This window comes from Geospiza fortis, unplaced genomic scaffold (genome assembly GCF_000277835.1).
Source record: "Geospiza fortis unplaced genomic scaffold, GeoFor_1.0 scaffold147, whole genome shotgun sequence".
Classification (NCBI taxonomy): domain Eukaryota; kingdom Metazoa; phylum Chordata; class Aves; order Passeriformes; family Thraupidae; genus Geospiza; species Geospiza fortis.
This window is the reverse complement of record NW_005054372.1, coordinates 3,668,081-3,686,093: the sequence shown is the minus strand read 5'-3', so window position 1 is coordinate 3,686,093 and position 18,013 is coordinate 3,668,081. Positions and strand designations below refer to the sequence as shown.

Below are 18,013 nucleotides of genomic sequence, written 5' to 3'. Positions count from 1 at the left end.
CGGGACTCTCAAGACTTTCTTCCATATTCAACAGGTAATGAAGTTCACAGCTGCCTAATGTCTGCCTCAAATGTACATATGTAAAATTTTAATGAGGGAAAATGAGCAATAAAGAAGAAAAATGCCTTCTGATAAGATTTGTTCACTCTCTGAGGTGTCATCAACAGACTAGGTGATCCCAACTTAGTTGTGTAAAAAAGATGGGTGGGTGGCCAAACAGAACAATGTCCCATTTTTACTGTTTAAAAGAACTGGATTATGCATAGCTTAGACCAGAGGTGGAAAATGGGATGTGGAGTGATCTGTGAATGTCTGGAGAAGCTACAGGTAACCAAGGGACCAAGGCAATCTGAAAGCTCTTGGGATAGTTCTGTGTTACTACAGTGGGATGGGAGTTCCCACAATGAAACAGTTAATGTTGAGGATTTGGTGTCCACACTCTTAAGTAATTGCAGGAAATTTATAATTTAGTCATATGTGGCCTCAGCTCTCTTCACAGAGAGCAGCAGGCACAAGTTCTCCAAGGATTTTTCCTGGGAAAGGCAGTGAGAAGTTCAGAGAAGAAGAGAAAACAATTTTTATCTCCATTCACTGCTCCTGTTGTTTTGCACATGTGGAATGTGTTATGGAGATTGTTTACCCAAAGTGATTTGTTAATTGGACACTAGTGAAGGTTGTTTTGATTCCTTGACCCGTTGGGTCAAAGCTGTGTCCTGGGTGTCTCAAACAGTCACAGGTTTTTCTTTAGTATCTCTTTTAGTATAGTATTCTTTATATCTCTTTAGTATGTAATTTAGTATAGTATTAGTGTAATATAGTATAGCTTAATAAAACATTTATTCAGCCTTCTTAATCAGGGAGACAGAGTACATTATGCCCTGGCTGGGGAATTGCCTGTTCCTACTATAGTCATATAGACTTGAATGCCCATTAATGCTTTTGCATCCCTCAGGAATCCAGTTTGTGAGCTCCAAATCCAATCTTTTCTCTAAAGCAAAGCATACTAGGTAAGAATGACCTGATCCAAACAAAACAGTAATGTAGATGAACCCCTAAAGTCTCCTGTAGGAGAAAGTCTAGCCTTTTTCATTAAAGAAAACAGTTTGAAATTCTGGGGTGGGAAAGAATTCTCTTACAACTGAAGTCTAAACAAATAAAAATATGGTCAGTATTTCTGAAATTTTGTAATACAGTGTTACGAAATTTCTTTGCTGCTCCTTGTTGCTTACATGCTGCACTGACTTAGCTTTTCAAGCAGAGCTGAAGAGTACTAGAAAAATACAAAAAAGTTCATGCCATACCCAGCATCTCTTTAATTCTTTTCCCCAGTAAATTTACCCTTTTAGACCTCATGTCAAAGTATGCAGAGAGAAGACACAGCAAATTTCTCAATTTCTAAACTCATCAATTGATTTTATTGCTTGGTTTATTATTAAAATCCCATTGATTTCATTAAAACACCTTTCTGCATAATTGTAGCTACCACTGCTTCATCACATTTTTGGCTGTGTACATGTATTTCAGACTGTTCTGTAATGTGTCTGTTAACTTTTCAATGAATAAAAATAACCATTGCTTCCTGTGAATCATGGCATGGACTGATCCCTGACTCCCTCACCTCCCTCTAGGGATCATACCTAACACTTACTGATAAAAGCATTGCCAATTCTAACTGCTAATATCCTTTTACATCTGGGCTCTTTCCTTTATCTTTTGGCATAATTTACCTGCAGGATTCAATTGCTATTAGCTTGCATAATAGCAGCACCTTCAGAGTTCCAGCTGGGTGCCCACACAGAGATGTAGTTTTTTCCCCAAATGACTTTCTGTGCCTGGCAATTGCAGTATAGATTTGAGAGCACTTTCTCCCACATGCTGTTTTGCTTCTTGATGATTAATCCTCTCTTATTCTTGCTATGCCCTTTTTTTTGTGAGTCATTTATTGGGCTCAGTGTCACCTATGATCTATGGAATCTCAAGTTTTAAGTCCCAGATAAGTATTTCCTTCTGCTCTGCATTCATTGTACTGTGCTGATACATATGTGTGGTTCTTCTGCTTGTAGTGTTTAAAGCTAAAATTGAATTAATTCTGTTGAAACTTCTAGCACCTTTCAGTCCAAAAATAAGTTTTTTGAGCAAAAAGTGCTATTTTCTAATAGGCAATCCAATTTGCCTTTGATCTTGGGCTGATAGCAGATTATTACATTTGCATGTATGCTCCTTGGAAAACACTTTGTGCAACTTCTTTTTGGAAAACCTATATATCACTAGTGTATTTTAAAAGAAATTGCCCCCAAAAAACCACACACTTCCACCCCTAAGGAGAGTTTTGAAGGATTTAAAAACAAATAATTGTTTTCCTGTTTCACTCTGTGGGCTACTGAAACATTAACACAAACAGAATGTTGAAATACTTTCCAGTAACCACTTGAGGGCATCTTTTGATGTAGTTTGAAGTGCTGCAGTAGTTTGGAGTCATCACATCACTATTTCTGCTCCAGTTTGAAGAAATAAATTTAAGCTAAATCCCTTTGACTGAAAGGTTGAAATTTAGAGTGTGTGTATCAAGCAATTACCAAAGATTATAATGTATTTTATTAACAACTAATAATAATACATGGTTCAGTGAAACTTAAAAAATTCTTTTGTGCAGATCCACAAGGAAGAAATTTCCATAAACACAGGTTAACTTGATTGCTACTGGCTTTGTATCAAACTTGCATGTTAGTAGGCCTGTAGGAGAGATGATAGTTTTTCAAAATGCATGTTCCTGGCTGCATTTCTTTGTAGTCTTTATGACCTTTCTGCCTTATGGCTGCTGTGTAAATCCCCAGTAGGATTCATGTAAGAAGCTGAACAGTAGTAGTAGTACTAGTAGTAGTAGTAGTATAAATGAAGTGGTATTTTGTTGTCTATTGGATCTGTTCCACTCTAAACAGAGCCATTCCAAGCATGGACTGGGTTTTATACTTCTCGGAGCACGTTAAAAGGAATTGCAAGGAGAGCGAGTTCACTGCTTTATGCTGGAGAATCCTTTTTCACACAGTATGTCCAGAAACACCCAGAAGGTTCTATTTGCAAGTGTAAAGCCTTAAAGCAACTTCAGAGTCTTAGATGGGCAGTTTCAGAGGTAAAGATTGATTTATTTTCTTCTTTGAATGAAAATGTTTATTTTCCAAATGAAAAGTTTGCCTAAGCATTTCACCTGGAGTGTCTCAAAGTTGCTTTTATATTTTTGGAAATAACTTCCCCCTTTTGCAAGTCTTAAGTAAAAATAAAGCAATTTTTCAAAAAACTGTCCTGAAACATGACTTCAGCCCCTTAACCATGCATCTTAGTTACTGGCAAATGTTTTCTTCAACCAGTGAAAGAGTAGTGGTTTGAAACTTTGCATATGAAATTCCTTTTCTTAGTGTTAGTTTTGTAATTTACAAAATTGTTCTTAAAAGTAAATAAAAACCAAAGAAAAAATGAGCTAATTGGAAACTACTGATAATCTCTACTTCTGCAGTTTAGAACAGAAAGGACAAATTTGGTTTTTCAAAGTTCAGCAGCTAAGTGATTAGCCTTGTATCATTAACCATTTGCAGTCCTCAGTGCTTTTGCTGTCAATAATTATTTTGTCTGCTAAGGTAATGACCAGTTCTAAGTATGAAATGAAAAACTTGCCTTGTTACAGTATATTTGCTGCATTCTTGGTTTTGGTAACTTGTTTGGTTTTTCCCTCTGAAGATAGCTGTCATCTCTTATTGTTTTAAGTTGTGTGTAAGAAATTTAGTTGACTATCATGTTAACACAAATGCAAACCTGAAATTGTCATTCTGTTGCACCTTTCAAATTGCTTTTAAATACAAGGTCCAGCACCACGATGGTATAACAGGCACAGAGTCTCCCAAGGTGAAGGACATGTACCTGAATAACCTGATGTATGGAATGCTCAATGTAAAGAAGCTAATGGCTTCCATAATCTTTGATATCAACAATGCAAAGAAGAATGGAGAGGTCTATTCTTCTGTTTACACTAAAGACTCAGGAGAACCAGGTACTTTTTGCACAGCTTTTCCAATTTTCAAGCGACCTTATGAAAGCTATCATGTTTTCCTCCAAAACAATCAACATATTGTGTACATCTAAGTTCTATGAACCATGGCTAGAAAATCATGTTTGCCTTATGAGACCCAGGATTTCTCAGCTGATGTTAGACAGAACTCTGCCTCAGTGCATTTATTAGACCTGACTCTCAGCTTCACACTTCAATGTAATACAAGGAAGAGGTGCTGATCAGAGTAGTCACTAAGCTAACTTTACTCTGCAACAGAGCATTACATGATAAGGAGCACAGTCAGAGTCAAGAAATGTTCTTGCTATAATGTACTGCCAGCTTGTGTAAAACATATAAAAGGATTTTTAAGAAGTCTGTTCTAAAGACTGCACACTCCCTTTTATCTTGACTTTGGAAACTTCTTAAACTGTCAGATGTAAGCAGTTGCCGTGGGCTGTGCAACAGACCCATTTGGATTTTTACAGGGCTGTTTTTACATGAGGCTTCTCATTTGATCTTCTGTATAACTCTGATAAAGTTAATACTGCATGACAATGAGCTGTAAGCAGCTTATCTTCACTAAATGCATTTACATTCAACTCAGGTGTCATTTTCTGAATACATGGTCTTTTTTGATTGGTCAGAGAATAGAAGAATAAAGCAGAAGAGGCTTTAATGAAGGACTGTAAAATGTTTTCCTTTTTTCAATCATGAAGTTTTACTGCAGGGTTTTATGTTAAAATTTTGTAAGATAGTTGCACCTAGACAGATTTCTTAAATGCATTTTAATATCACATTTTAAAAATACGTAATGTAGTGACTGCAAGTTTTGTTTGTTTGCACAAAGGTGCTGCAGATGTTGACCTGTATGTGGTTGTCTATAACCCACTGGCATGGAACATCACTACCTTTGTCACAGTTTCTGTCAGCAGTGAGGCAATGAGTGTGTATGATGAGCTGGGACGTTCTGTGCCAGCACAGGTACTTCAGCTTTGTTTCTTTCTGTTACTTTTTTCTCACTTGTCAGTTTGACTGGATTCTACCTCCTCTTGAAGTTGAATTTTCATACTTGCCCTTCAAGGGTTGTTTTTACTTGTCTGTTGTCTCAAAAGAGAGACTTTTTTACTCTCCAAAAGGACTTGCTGCTCTTGTAAGTTGTTTGGTTTGTCCTTTTCATGTCTGCTGTGTGTGACCTGGTGCTTCTTACCTTATTTTTATTTCTGTGGAAAAACACTGTTTCAAATAAATCCTTTTATGTTGAAGCACTGCCTTACAATTGACAGCCCTGTTTGAGCAATTGACAGATTGCCTTGGGGAGGGAGAAGAAGAGAATTAAGAAATGTAGGTCTTAGAAACTGGTGTCAGTCAGCAGCCATTTGATGGCTCATTCTGTCACAGCCAAGCTCCAAGACACAGCCAGCTGTTCCAGGGGAGGGAAGAAAGTGGCCTCGAGTGAGAGCTAGCACTGGCCTTTCTCAGGAGCATCTGCTGTACAGAATGCATCACCATCAGTGGCTTGATAAATCTCCAGGAATGCTTCGTGCACATGAGGCCTGAAGAGGCCTGACACAATTCCAGATGCTCCCCTCTGTCCCTGAGATGCCAGATAGCTCAGCAGATTCTGCCAGCTGCACAGTTTCTGTGACCTGTGGCTTACCACTGTGACCATGCACGAGGGCACATTGTAGTCAGGTAGTGAGGCACAGCAGCTGTCCCTTGTTCCTGCACATGTGATGCCATGAGACCACACTGCCTTTATCTGCAAACCATCAGTCTCTTTGGCTTGGCACATGGTCATGCTTCACTAGAAAGGCTCAGCTTAATCCAAGTTCACCAGGCTCCCAATTAAAAGCAGCGTGGATCTACATTATAATTTAGAATTATAAGAATGGCATGTTTAAAAACTTATTAAAGTAGAAGCTAATTTTTACAATTTAGGGCTTACAACACATGAAGGTAATTACCTTGCTAATTAATTTTCTTTAATAAAGCATTTTTGTATATGCTAATGTACAGGTTCAAAGCTCCGTGGAGTCCCAGTCTACCTATGATCTGTATATTCTAGTTGCAATAAGTGGTCTGAGCTACAGAAAATACAGTATTAAACCCTTGGATGGTGAACAGGCTGCCTTTGTTGGGAGCTCAGTCAAGTACAAAAGGAGAGACCTGGCTCGTGCAGGGCAGCGAAGGCAGCAGTTGTTTCCTGTGGTTAACAGCTGCTACCAGATCGTGTTTGACCAAAACACAAACCTGATGCACAGCATTACAGACAGGTGAGATTGCCTGCTTCTTTCAATAGTATTTCAGGTTTTTTTTAAATAATTCATAAAAATAAGTCCAAGGATTTGTATTATGTGTCTTAATTCCAAGACTCAACAAAATGTTCTTTACAGTCTTTAAACTTCTTTTTTATCCCCGCTTCACATGCCCTCTTTTTACAGGACACTTCAACCACTAGCACAGGCAGGATTCCATACTAGTTCTGTGATGTTGCCCTATTTAACTTTGCAGTTGGTCTGACATGACATATCACAGTAATAATAGTACATCAGCAGAGTTTCAGTGTACTTTAGAACAAAATAGGGTTGTGAATGTGCATTTTTATTAAAAATTACTAAGAAGTACATACACTATGGCTGCACAATGAGCCTTAAGTGATGTTGCCCTATTTAACTTTGCAGTTGGTCTGACATGACATATCACAGTAATAATAGTACATCAGCAGAGTTTCAGTGTACTTTAGAACAAAATAGGGTTGTGAATGTGCATTTTTATTAAAAATTACTAAGAAGTACATACACTATGGCTGCACAATGAGCCTTAAGTGATAAAGTAAGAACTTACACTAAGTAGTGTTTTGCAAGTCCCATATCACTCTTTCTGTGGTAGAAAGCTACAAAACTCTTTGAAAGGAAACTTTTAACTGAGGAATTTCCATTTAATCAGGTAGGAAAAATGGAAGAATTATCAAGATTTAGGTGAGATTTGAGGTTTTCAGGTGGTGTCTCTCAGCTGATGCGAATTGGCCCAATTTCTTCAGCTTCAGTGCAGTTGTGCTGCATTTTGCCTGCTCAGGATTTAGATTGTCACCTTTTACATACTGGTGGAATATTTGACCCCTTTTACACTGGCATGGTGATGGCTAGATCTCTTTCACCTTTGCAGTTTTGTTCATAATTCTGCCTCCTAGAGCAAGAACTTGCTGTCCAGTATCATTAAAATCAGCTTTAGAAGTATAGTTGGACCTTAACTAAGAGCCCTGGAGTATTTTCTCAGAGTGCCTCCAGATCATAACTGCCTCCAGATTCTATGAGAAATACAGTGTGGAAGAACAAAAATCTAAATTCAGATTCCCATTTTTTCCATCCTGTTCTGGCAAGCAGCAAGAGCTGGAATTCAGCATGCAGAGGAAATGAAATATTCACTTTCTTCACAAGCCTTCAGACAAGCTCCAAATGCTTGAGTTTCAGAGAGTTTGCACTGGGATAATGGGAAAGAATGAGGCCTCACAAGTCAGAATGGGAGGAAAGGTTGAAAAAAATCAGGATCTTCAATTGGGAAGCCCTTTACATTCAACTGCAGCAGTTAGAACTTCTAGATCCTGCCCCTGCACTGAAAGTGCCTCATGAGAGAAGTAGTAGAAAACACTTGGATATTCTCCTCAGTTAATACAAATTGTGGGCAGCTGTATTAACATGAGATAACATGTTTAGCAGTATAAATTTATATGCTAGATGAAGTGATTTTTCCTGTTTTCACAGCAAGTTGCCAAAGGCAGAGCAGGTAGCTGAGAGCAGCATCTTAAACTGCCTTCATATGACTTTCTAAAAATGGTGATAATAAGTCATGAATAGCAAAACTGTAAGCTTCAGTGGAGTGAGGAGGAGATACAGTAGGTAGTAAGTGATTGTAAATGTTGCTATCCTGTTGATTTATTGTTACCAGTGTTAGACATGGAAACTTGCACATCATGCTGATGTTACCTAGCTACAAAGTTCAGTGAACATAATTATTCATTGGAGCAGTGCAGTGTACCTCATTTCTTGTGAAATGGGTAGTTTTAATCCTGGAGCAACTCTGGCATCAAAACAGTGAGATATTATAGATGATGTTTAATCTTAAGATGTTTATCTTCTACAAAAATAGAAACTCCATTTGCTTACAAACTGACATATATCTTAATGGGAAGCTCTTTAGTTCTTTGCTGTCCTTATTTACTCAGTCTCACAAAATCAATCCACTGTGAAAAAAGTTTTTTTGTCCTTACATTTCCTGCCTCATTCCTGTTGCTGTTCAGCTTTGCATTTATCATGTACAAAATGTGTTTGTAAGTTGTATGATTTTTACTCTTCTGTGGATTCTCAGGGAGACCAACCAGACTGTCCAGTTCACCCAGGAGTTCCTTGAGTACCATGTAAATGGAGACACAAAGAAAGGACCCATTTCAGATAACTACTTATTTGCTCCAAATACATCAGCCGTTCCAGTATCAAAAGCAGTGGGGTTGGAAGTGATGTCTGGAAGCTTGATGACAGAGATAAGGCAGTATTTCTACAGGTACAGCACCATTACAGCTTCTCTGGAATGTTTGGATATGTATGAGGTTACTTCTGTACAGTTGCTCCTAAACAGTGAGCTCTGTGTGTTTGTACTGTTTAGGATTTAGACAAAGAACTATCATACATCTGCTGAATGTTCTGCTGAGGAAGCACCTCCTGTAAATCACAGAATTGTTGGTGTTAGAAGGACTGTGAAGATCCAGTTCCAAACCCTCTGCAGGGACACCTTCTCTAGACCAGTTTGCTCAAAGCCCCATCCGACCTTCAGGGCCAGAGCCTTCAGCACTTCCAGGGATGGAGCATCCACAGTTTCTCTGTGACAGTGTCTCACTACCCTCAGAGCAAGGAATTTCATTCTAACATCTTATCTTATCTAAACCTACTTTTTTTAAGTTCAAAGCCATTTCCCCTTGTCCTATCACTATGTGCCCTTGACAAAAGCGCCTCTCCAGCTCCCCTGTAGGTCCCCTTCAGAAAGCTGCCCTAAGGTCTCTCCAGAGCCTTCTCCTCTTCAGGCTGAGCAATCTTAAACTGTCTTCATAGGAGAGATGCTCCAGCCCTCTGATCATCTTTGTAGCCCTCCTCTGAACTCATTCCAGCAGGTCCTTGTGTTTCCCGCGTTGAGGGCCCCAGAGCTGGATGCAGAGCTGGATTCTCTGGGTGGGGTCACATGAAGGGGAAGCAGAGGGACAGAATGCCCCCCTTGACCTGCTGGCTCTGCTGCTTTGGAGGCAGCCCAGGACAAGTTTGGGTTTCTGGACTGTCAGCACATATTTGCCGGTTCATGATGAGTTTCTTATTAGCCAACACCCCCAGTTCCTTCTCCTCAGGGCTGCTCTCCAGCCCTTCTCTGCCCAGCCTGAGTTTGTGTTGGGTTTTCTGGGCAGCCTTTCTCTGCCCAGCCTGTGTTTGTGCTTGGGATTGCCCTGACACAGGTGCAGGACCTTGCACTTGGTCTTGTTGAACTTCCTGAGGTTCACATGGGCCCACTTCTGAAGCACATACTGCTGCAGGAGGGAGGAAAGGAGGGATGGATGGATGTGGAGATTGTTTAGGGTGATCCTTTGTAGTACATTTTTTACTGCAACTTCTGTTGAGAAACTGGTTCTGTACAACTCAATGAATATTGCAGTTAATAGCTTACTTGGATGGAAATTGGACATAATGATACATTTTCATAAGTGTGAATATCTATCTTGAAAGCAAATTAGAGAAAGGAGAAAATAATCCTTTATAAGATCACTCTGACCCCTGATGAGCTAACTATTTTCTGTAGTAAAATTATATCAGTCTATAAACCCTTCACCCCCTTTTAAGTCTGGTTGTTTGGTTGAAGTCTTTGGCTTTACATGGCATTGCTCAAGGATTGTAGTTAAGGACCTTTGGAAAGTAGTGTGGAATTCTTGCATCAAAGTTGAAGTCACCCAGATTGAAATAATGCATGTATTCTGTACAATGTAAATATGTTGCTTAGAGAGTCATAATAATTTTAAAATTTGTTGTTAATTTTGAGAAAATCAAATGAGGAAACCTCGTGACACTTGTAATGTGCAGGAAACTTATAGGATATCGCTTACTCTGGTTGAATATCTATATATTGGAAAGTTAAATTGAAATTAAAAATAATTGTACATTAAATAAATAAGAAAATGGGCAAGAAAGTTGTGTGGGATGACGTGAGTGCCTTGCAAGTTTTGTCATAACCTGTTAAGTGCTCCACCTCATAAATTCTGCATCCTTCCTCTCATTTTTACAGCAATATTACTTCTCAGGACTATATTTATGCAGTGTACACCAGGCTGTATTCAGTACCAGAAGGCTACGATGGGAAGCTGCTCTGCCATAGGATAGAGCAAGAATACAGTGTTGGGCCTTTGGATTTCAATCGTGAAGCAGTCCTAAGAACAAGCACAAGTTTGAACACCAGACAACTTCTCTACACTGACAACAATGGGTATCAGATGCAGAAAAGACCATTCAAGGCATATGTGAATAACACAGTGGCTCGGGTAGGCACAAATGTGTAATCCAAAGCCAGCTGTGTCTTATCTTTGCTCTCTGTTACTGTTTCCTGGGTTAATATTGTCTCTGCATGGTTTGCTGTGTGGTTACAGAACTATTACCCTATGGTCCAGACTGCCTACATTGAAGATGATACCACAAGGCTGATGCTGCTTGCAGAAAGAGCTCATGGTGTGTCAAGTCAAGGGAATGGACAAGTTGAGGTAAAGTTTGAATTTGTATTTCTTTTTCTAGGTGGGCATAATTTCACGGCTGCTGATAATGTAAGTAAAGCCTGATGGCTGATTCCTGTTGTGACATTTACCTTCCCAATACAGGTGATGCTACACAGGAGACTATGGAACAACCTTCAGTGGGACCTGGATAACAATCTCACTTTGAATGACTCTTCAGTGGTTCGCCCTGTAATCTGGCTTATTTTAGGAAGCAAGCCTGTCACTAACAATTTGTATCAGACAAGTGGCCTAGCATTAGAGCATAGGCCAGTAGTGATGTTTGGAGCATTATCAGGTAATCATTCAGTCCCCTGTGCTGCCTTTAGCATCTGAATGGCTTGTTTATATTGCTTTGATTTACGCTGTTGAGTTTTTAAATGCAGGCTTCAAGCCTCCTGTGAGGCAAAGTTAGCATGTAGTGAGTTAGGAGACAGATTTAGAGCCTGCTAATTACTTTGCATTAATTTCAAACATGGATGTTGTCCAAGTATATGTAATGTTTCTCTTCTTATATAATTATCTCTACTTTGAGAGGAAAATAAATTTTAAAGCATCTAATGAGAACAAAATGTTCACACAGGGAATTAGTGCAAAGTAAGTAGTGCACCATATATCAGCTTCCTGGGTGCTGAGTCCTTAATGACCATTTTTGAGTTACTCTTTTAAAAATATTTGTTTGTCTTATGAACTAAAACTGAAGCCTGGTATTGAAATAGCAATTTCAAACTGAAGTGAAATTTGTTTTATGGAAAGCTCTGATACACTTTTCTGGCAGTTAAAATTATGCTGCTTTCTGCTTAGTATCTTGGAAGGCCTTGGAGAAGAAAGCATATCATCTACTTTGCCTCTGCCTTGGCAGAATAAGCAAAAAGCCCTTTACCCTTCCACAGTGCCCTCGCCAGCCCTGTGTGTGTGATGGATGTTTAATGTCTGTTTTGTTTCATTTTGCATAAAGGAGGAGATAAACCGAAGCTACCCAGACAACTTCAGCAGAATTCAGTCAATGATTTGCCTGTAACTCTGCCACCTAATCTTCATCTCCAGACCCTGAGCATTCCAGGGTGGAGGTACAGCTCTAATCATGCAGAGCAGGTCCACAGCATCCACATGGGTAGGTGCCTTCCAAAAGGTGGCTGGATGTTACACTTAAATAAGCTGGTTTTCTTTTTTTCTCTCTTCTGTGGCTACTATTTTTATTTATTCAAAGCATTAAATTCCTCAATCAAGGAAGTTAATTGTGCTGTATTATTTCTCTGCTTGAGTAGTAAAATATTTCTCCTGCATGAGTTTGTTATGCCTGTTAGTGACATTCCTGTCAAAGTGGGAGCTGGCTATTTCCTGATATTAGCCCTCTTGCCAACTTTAAAAAATAGGAACTAAGTTCAAATTATGAGAGTTAAAAGTTTAAAAAATTAAAGTTTTGACCTTGGGTTTAATTTTGAAGTAGGAAAATATATGCATTTTGATTTCTTTTGAAGGTGAACAGAAGCAAGGTGATCCAGATTTCAGTCGTGTCCTGCTAAGAATTAGACACTTGTATGAAGTTGGAGAGAATCCTGTGCTGTCTCAGCCTGTGGTGGTAGATCTAAAGGTAAATGTAACCCTTCTAAAGGTAAATGTAACCCACCAAGTAAACTGTTTTTATTCCAGAGAGAAATGGTTCTGGAATGCCACATCCTGTGCACTATAAAGTACACAAAAGATGGATATAAATGCATTAGTAGAACTTTACCTCAGAGGGAAGTGAGCCTTTTTTTTTTCTTACTTTGCAACACAGAAGCCGTCACTTCATGCTGTGCCTATGGCAACTTCATCTGAAGATCTGCTAAATATGGGTAGGACTGGTTCTGCTGAGCTGTTGGTAGTGTAACACTTCCTGCAGTACCTTAACCAGTGCACAGAGTAGGATTCTGTTTTGTTGTTTCTTTAGTTCTTGAAAATTGTACCTATAATTAATGAAACTTGGACAGGATTAAAGGAAAACATTTTTTTTCTCTACAGTTTATTCCTGTGAGTTGTTCAAACTTCGTCACTTCCATCATGTACTCACTTTTTTTCAGTTTCATGTTTATTTGATCTTTCCTATGGAAATAGATTACTTTATACTCCGTGGCAGCAGTTTATTATTTTGATTGTCATGACAGAAACATGGGGAACAATGTGTAGGATTCTCTGTTTCAGTAAAAAGGGGAGTGTGAGTTTCAGCCCTTTTAACAGACTCTGTACTGCAATGCAGAGGAAGCTTTCAGCACCTCAGCTTCTTGGTGTGAAGCCTGGTGAATCTGTATTTGCCCTTGTGCTGCATGACCTTGCAGATTTTCAAAGTGTCTTTGCTCCAATTAACAGGCCAGTGCTAGAGTTGAAAATTCTGTCTGGTCTTACTGTGTGCTAGGCTGGTGAGTTGATACTCTTGTCTATGAACCCTCCTTTGATTTCTGGTGTTCTTTACTCAGTCTTTGCTGAAGGGATTGGGATCAGTGATGGCAGTGGAGGAGCGATCCCTCACAGGCACCTGGGATGTGAACACTTTGGAGCGCTGGAAGTGGAAGACTGCACAATATCCAGGCAAAAGTAGGTGGATTAAGGTGGTTGGTGTCCGTTGACTGTTGAGGCTTGATGATTAGTCTAGTTAAAAATATTTTTAAAAATTGCGAGATTAGAAATGCATTATTGTTTTGTATGACGGACCTGGTACCTGTCACAGCCTGCAGGTAGGAACATTTAGCTAAGATTCCCTGCAAGTACCAGACTGTTGTATTTATCTGATGGCTTGTTTTGCCTAGAAGTGTTAAAAAGCTTGGAATCTTTCTGGAGTTTTCTTTGTCCACATAAAGGTGGCTACTTTATGAATTCACACTTGTGGCACAGATTTATTTTGTCAGATGCTGATGAGTTGTGTTTATCTAAGTTGAAGCCTGTGCTACAGAAAAACACACAGCTGCAGTTAAAAATCTCTGCTGTAATCAGCTTAAAGCACTCTATGGATGTGATTCAAGTTAGGGCTCACACTCAGATCCAATACTGTGGGTGACCTCCTTTTATTTCTCATTCCAGTTAGTTGCTTGGACAATGTCCTTACTGTCACTTACATATATATTGTGCCTTGTAAAAAGCTTGCAGAGGTTTTGGAATGGGCTGGGTGAGAGTTTAGAGCTCTATTTGACCTGCAGCTTGCTGGCTTGCTCTTTATTCATGATGAAGAAAAGGTGCATAACTGGAAGAGTCATTTCACATTTTCTGTGTGAGTCAGCATGTGTAAAGAAGAGAAATTGTTGTATATTTTAATATTATAAATGGGTACATCTTGGGCTCTATAAGACTTTGAGTTCTAGGGAGGAGAAGCTGCTCACACACTAGCTTTTAGGGAAGGGATGAGTTAAAACTGATGTGATAGAATAACATGTCCATTTGAGTAAAGCTGCTTTAATAAATTGCCAATGCTTTTGTGTTTTACAGGGTTCTTCAACAGCACAGAGACCTCAGAAGACTTTACAGTAACTGTTCACCCAAAGGAAATAAGGACTTTCTTTGTATACTTTCAGGTTCAGTAATGTTTGATGATGTATTTCAGGTGAATAGGTAATATCTTTGAAGTTTTGTTTCAAGATACAAGTGATAATCTTGAAAAGCATCCTATTGCTGTTAATGAAAGAAAAAATAATTTTGGAATAAACTTTGAATTTAATTGAGTTGCTGGCCTCAGCTGTGGGTGTTTTTGTTGGTTAATTATTTACAACTTTTCTTTTCTGAAACTTGCTCAATGCAAAAAAGACCTGTGTTGCAAAGTGAGCATATTGAACATTATTTTGCTTGCTATTGATGGTTTTGAAGTGATTGCTTCTATGATGCGTCACTGTGGAGCACTAACAAAATCATATTAGTCCTGCAGTCTTGAATTGTATTTTTAATTAATAGTGCTGCCAAGAGTCTTCTCATAAGGTTTTTATTGTTTGAGAAGAAGAGTTCCAAATCACAGAATAGTCATTGATCAAGGGGTGGTCTGTTCCTACATGCAAGGAGAAATGCCTGCTGTATTTCAGCTACTTTGTCTTCTGGGCAAAAACTGCAAGGTTTCTGCTTTGCTGTAAGCTGAAATGGAACGTACTGTTTGTATTCCTTAGCCCCAAGTTCATTTAAATTGTGTCTCTTTAAGGTTCAGAACTGATGAACTTTGTCTGACAGAATCCTGGATGTTTGTCTTGTGGTCAGGGTAAACTGAAGCCAGTTTGACAGCAGAAGGTGTGTCCTGTCCCATGGCCAGGAACTGACTCATCGCGGAACCTGAAGGAGGAACACTGTTCTTGTGATGCTGTCAACTTTCTTCTCAAGCTCAGAGAACATGCAGAGTGGTAGCAGGAAATGTTCCAATAGCAGCAAGTCAAAATTAACTTGGGAGTAAAGAGGTTAAACTGGCAGTGAGGGCAAACTCTAACCAGATCTGATTGAGCAGCAGAAGGAAACTTGGATAGTGACTAACTTTCCAAGAGCTGCTATGGATTTTTGTCCAAAATCTGCATTTTTTTATATTTTAGTTCTTAGCTCTAGATGTGTAGAATCTTACTTGGTTCTCATGCCATTGGTAGAGATTACTTATTTTATTTATTCAATAGGAAAATGTCCACAGCTGAGATGAGAATCAAGTCAGTCACTTCACTACAGTAGTAATGATGAATTATGCTTGGTGCAACACTGTACAAAGCTGTATTTCTGATGAAATAAAACTGAAAGAGGAAGTAGAGAGGTTTGAAAGAGAATAGGTGCATTTTCAGCCACTTACTAGTCTCAGATCTAGAATCATGCAAAAATGACATTTTACTGTGGTAATTGTTCTAATTTACTTTGGCTGTTCAGCAATAATTTTCTTCACATTTCTTCTCTGTTCAAGAACAAAAGAAAAAGAGTGGAAAAGGCCCTTCCAGAATGTCGTCATCTTATTGCAGGAGTTCAATACTGTTGTCTCCTATTACAAGAGTTTCATACCTTCTTGATGTTTTCTCATGAGCTGTTCCTCAGAGCACTGCCTCTCTTCTTCACAAAGCAGCCAACTGACTCCAATTCCCTTCTCAACCAGCCACCCCACTCTTTTATAGCACTTTTCTTCTCATTGGTTACAGCTGTGGCCTGTTAAAGTCAGGCCTGCTCCTAATCTTTGATAACTGGCCCAGCTGCAACTCCTTAGGGGTAAGATTACTTTCTACACTATCTTTATTTTCTTATATTCTATCCCCCTACACCAGAACAGTATTGGGAAGTAGTTTTGCTGAAGACCTGCAGTGGTGGTCAACTTTTCTGTGCAGACAGCCTGGTTTGCATCTCATTGAAATGACTGCAGAAACTGTGACATTCAGTTATTGGATGAAGAAAGGTTGTTTTGTATTTTCATATGGTCATTTTTCATCCATGGCTTTTTCATTCATATTTAGTGATGTGCCAATCAAACCTGTCCTACTGCAGTGGAAGCCATTTTCCTGCAACATCAGAAGGGGAAGCACATAAAACCAGTTACTGTGGTGCAGTAAAGCATGATGGCACTACTGGTTTTCATTGTGTTTTGTGTATGTATTTGGAAAATGAAATATGTTCAGCTAGGTCATTTTCCTTGATTCTACACCTTCCTTCATTCCCTGCTTGGTTCTGCTGTGGAATATAATGCATAGGTTACACAGAGATAGGACTGAAGTGGTGTTTGCTAATACAAGTGATAGTAACAGCAAGTCATGTTGATAGATTTTATAAAATTGAGCTGTTCCTTCAGTGAGCAGTTGCCTGCTAGAAGAAGCTGTCATTCCATATTTTGTACCTTCTTTTTCCTGAGAAGTCTCAGCCTAAGCAAATGGAAGCCTGCAGGCATTCAAATCTCAGTAGAGTGACCTGTTTACTAATGATCCTTTTTCTTCCCTCACATATATGAATCTAGTGAGGAGGAATACTGCATTGCTACATAAAAAATTATAGAAGTCAAGCCACTCAAATACTACTTCAAACCATAGATCAGACAGGACCTGCAAAAGAAAGAGGGTTGATGTAATGTTCTAACCAGAGGATAAATTCACATGTGTGCAGCATGTTTGTGCTATGGGGAGCCTTGGTGTTAGTTTCAGTTCCACACACATTCTCACTGTTGCTATCTGTTATTAAATTTTCCCAGATGACAGCTGCACCTCAAAAAAATCTGCTGTCTCATTAATGCTTGTATGACAAGCTCTCAAACAAGTCTGACATATAGGTAAGGAGAAGGAAGAGGGTTTAGATCCTCTTTGTTTAAAAGTTTCAGGTAGTTTTCAGTATTTCTCAAGTGGTGCTCTTTGAAAGTGACAGAAAAGTTTTAGGAAGAGGGATTTGTGGAAAGTGTTTGGAGGAGACTGACTCTGACTGCACTGAGCAGCTGCTCTTCAATCATCTCCAGCACACAGGTGAGTTTACACATTTAGAGAATCCAAACTTATCAGTGCAGTTTCCAAGGTTAAATATGATTGAGTTGCAGAAAGATCCCATTGGTATTTCTTTTCTTTTGTAGATGCTTTCCTGACCCACATAGTTATTTTGTGTGCTATACTTCTCCTGGCAGCAAAGGTCACTTAAGAAATTTTGACACCATATTTTTTCACCCACTCAGTAGTGCTGTCATGAGAGTTTGTGAGGTTGTGTTGTAAAATGGTACAGAGAAGTTACCAGGGCTAAAAATAAACCTTTCAGCCAACCCCTTTTTTTTTGTGTGCTAGTTCATTTCATCTCTGACAGTAGATGCTTTGGACTAGAACCAAAGTATCACTTAGAGTAAATACAAGCTGCTATCAGCACTATGGAAAAAGCTGCACCTAGTTTCTAGACAAATTATTCTGCATGTTGGAGCTGCCAGCTGCACAAGTCAACACTAAATTCACAAATGTAGTAATTTAAATAAAAATAAAATATTTTTTCCTTTGGATTTACACGTGCATCTTTGTGTATGTAAATTTTTAGTGCAATCTACATCCTTGATCAGTACTACCAAAGCATGGATGCAAGGAGAAATATTTACATAATGAAATAATATCCTTAAGTATAAATTATTTGCTTTAATAAATCCCTTTGTTCATTTGAATTTAAAGGTATTTATGTCCTCACTAGTTCTAAAAGATGATAAACAGGTCCACTGGATACCATCAGAAATGGGGCTAGGCTGTAGCACTTTG

At 38.9% G+C, this 18,013-nt stretch overlaps 1 protein-coding gene across 1 annotated transcript in view; it reads left to right on the top strand.

Moving 5' to 3' along the window:
- LOC102041009 (epididymis-specific alpha-mannosidase) overlaps window positions 1-14,527 on the top strand; it is a gene marked incomplete at its 5' end in the record, with an annotated part of 17,183 nt that extends 2,656 nt beyond the window's left edge. Inside the window, 13 exons of the mRNA XM_031060074.1 lie at window positions 1-34; window positions 2,940-3,130; window positions 3,856-4,042; window positions 4,890-5,023; window positions 6,059-6,315; window positions 8,408-8,599; window positions 10,358-10,610; window positions 10,716-10,826; window positions 10,941-11,133; window positions 11,794-11,949; window positions 12,317-12,429; window positions 13,292-13,409; window positions 14,295-14,527. The exon at window positions 1-34 is cut by the window's left edge and continues 153 nt beyond it. Of these exons, the coding sequence (XP_030915934.1) occupies window positions 1-34; window positions 2,940-3,130; window positions 3,856-4,042; window positions 4,890-5,023; window positions 6,059-6,315; window positions 8,408-8,599; window positions 10,358-10,610; window positions 10,716-10,826; window positions 10,941-11,133; window positions 11,794-11,949; window positions 12,317-12,429; window positions 13,292-13,409; window positions 14,295-14,389 (2,034 nt within the window). The remainder of the gene's footprint in view (window positions 35-2,939; window positions 3,131-3,855; window positions 4,043-4,889; window positions 5,024-6,058; window positions 6,316-8,407; window positions 8,600-10,357; window positions 10,611-10,715; window positions 10,827-10,940; window positions 11,134-11,793; window positions 11,950-12,316; window positions 12,430-13,291; window positions 13,410-14,294) is intronic.
- Window positions 14,528-18,013: the final 3,486 nt, after the last annotated feature.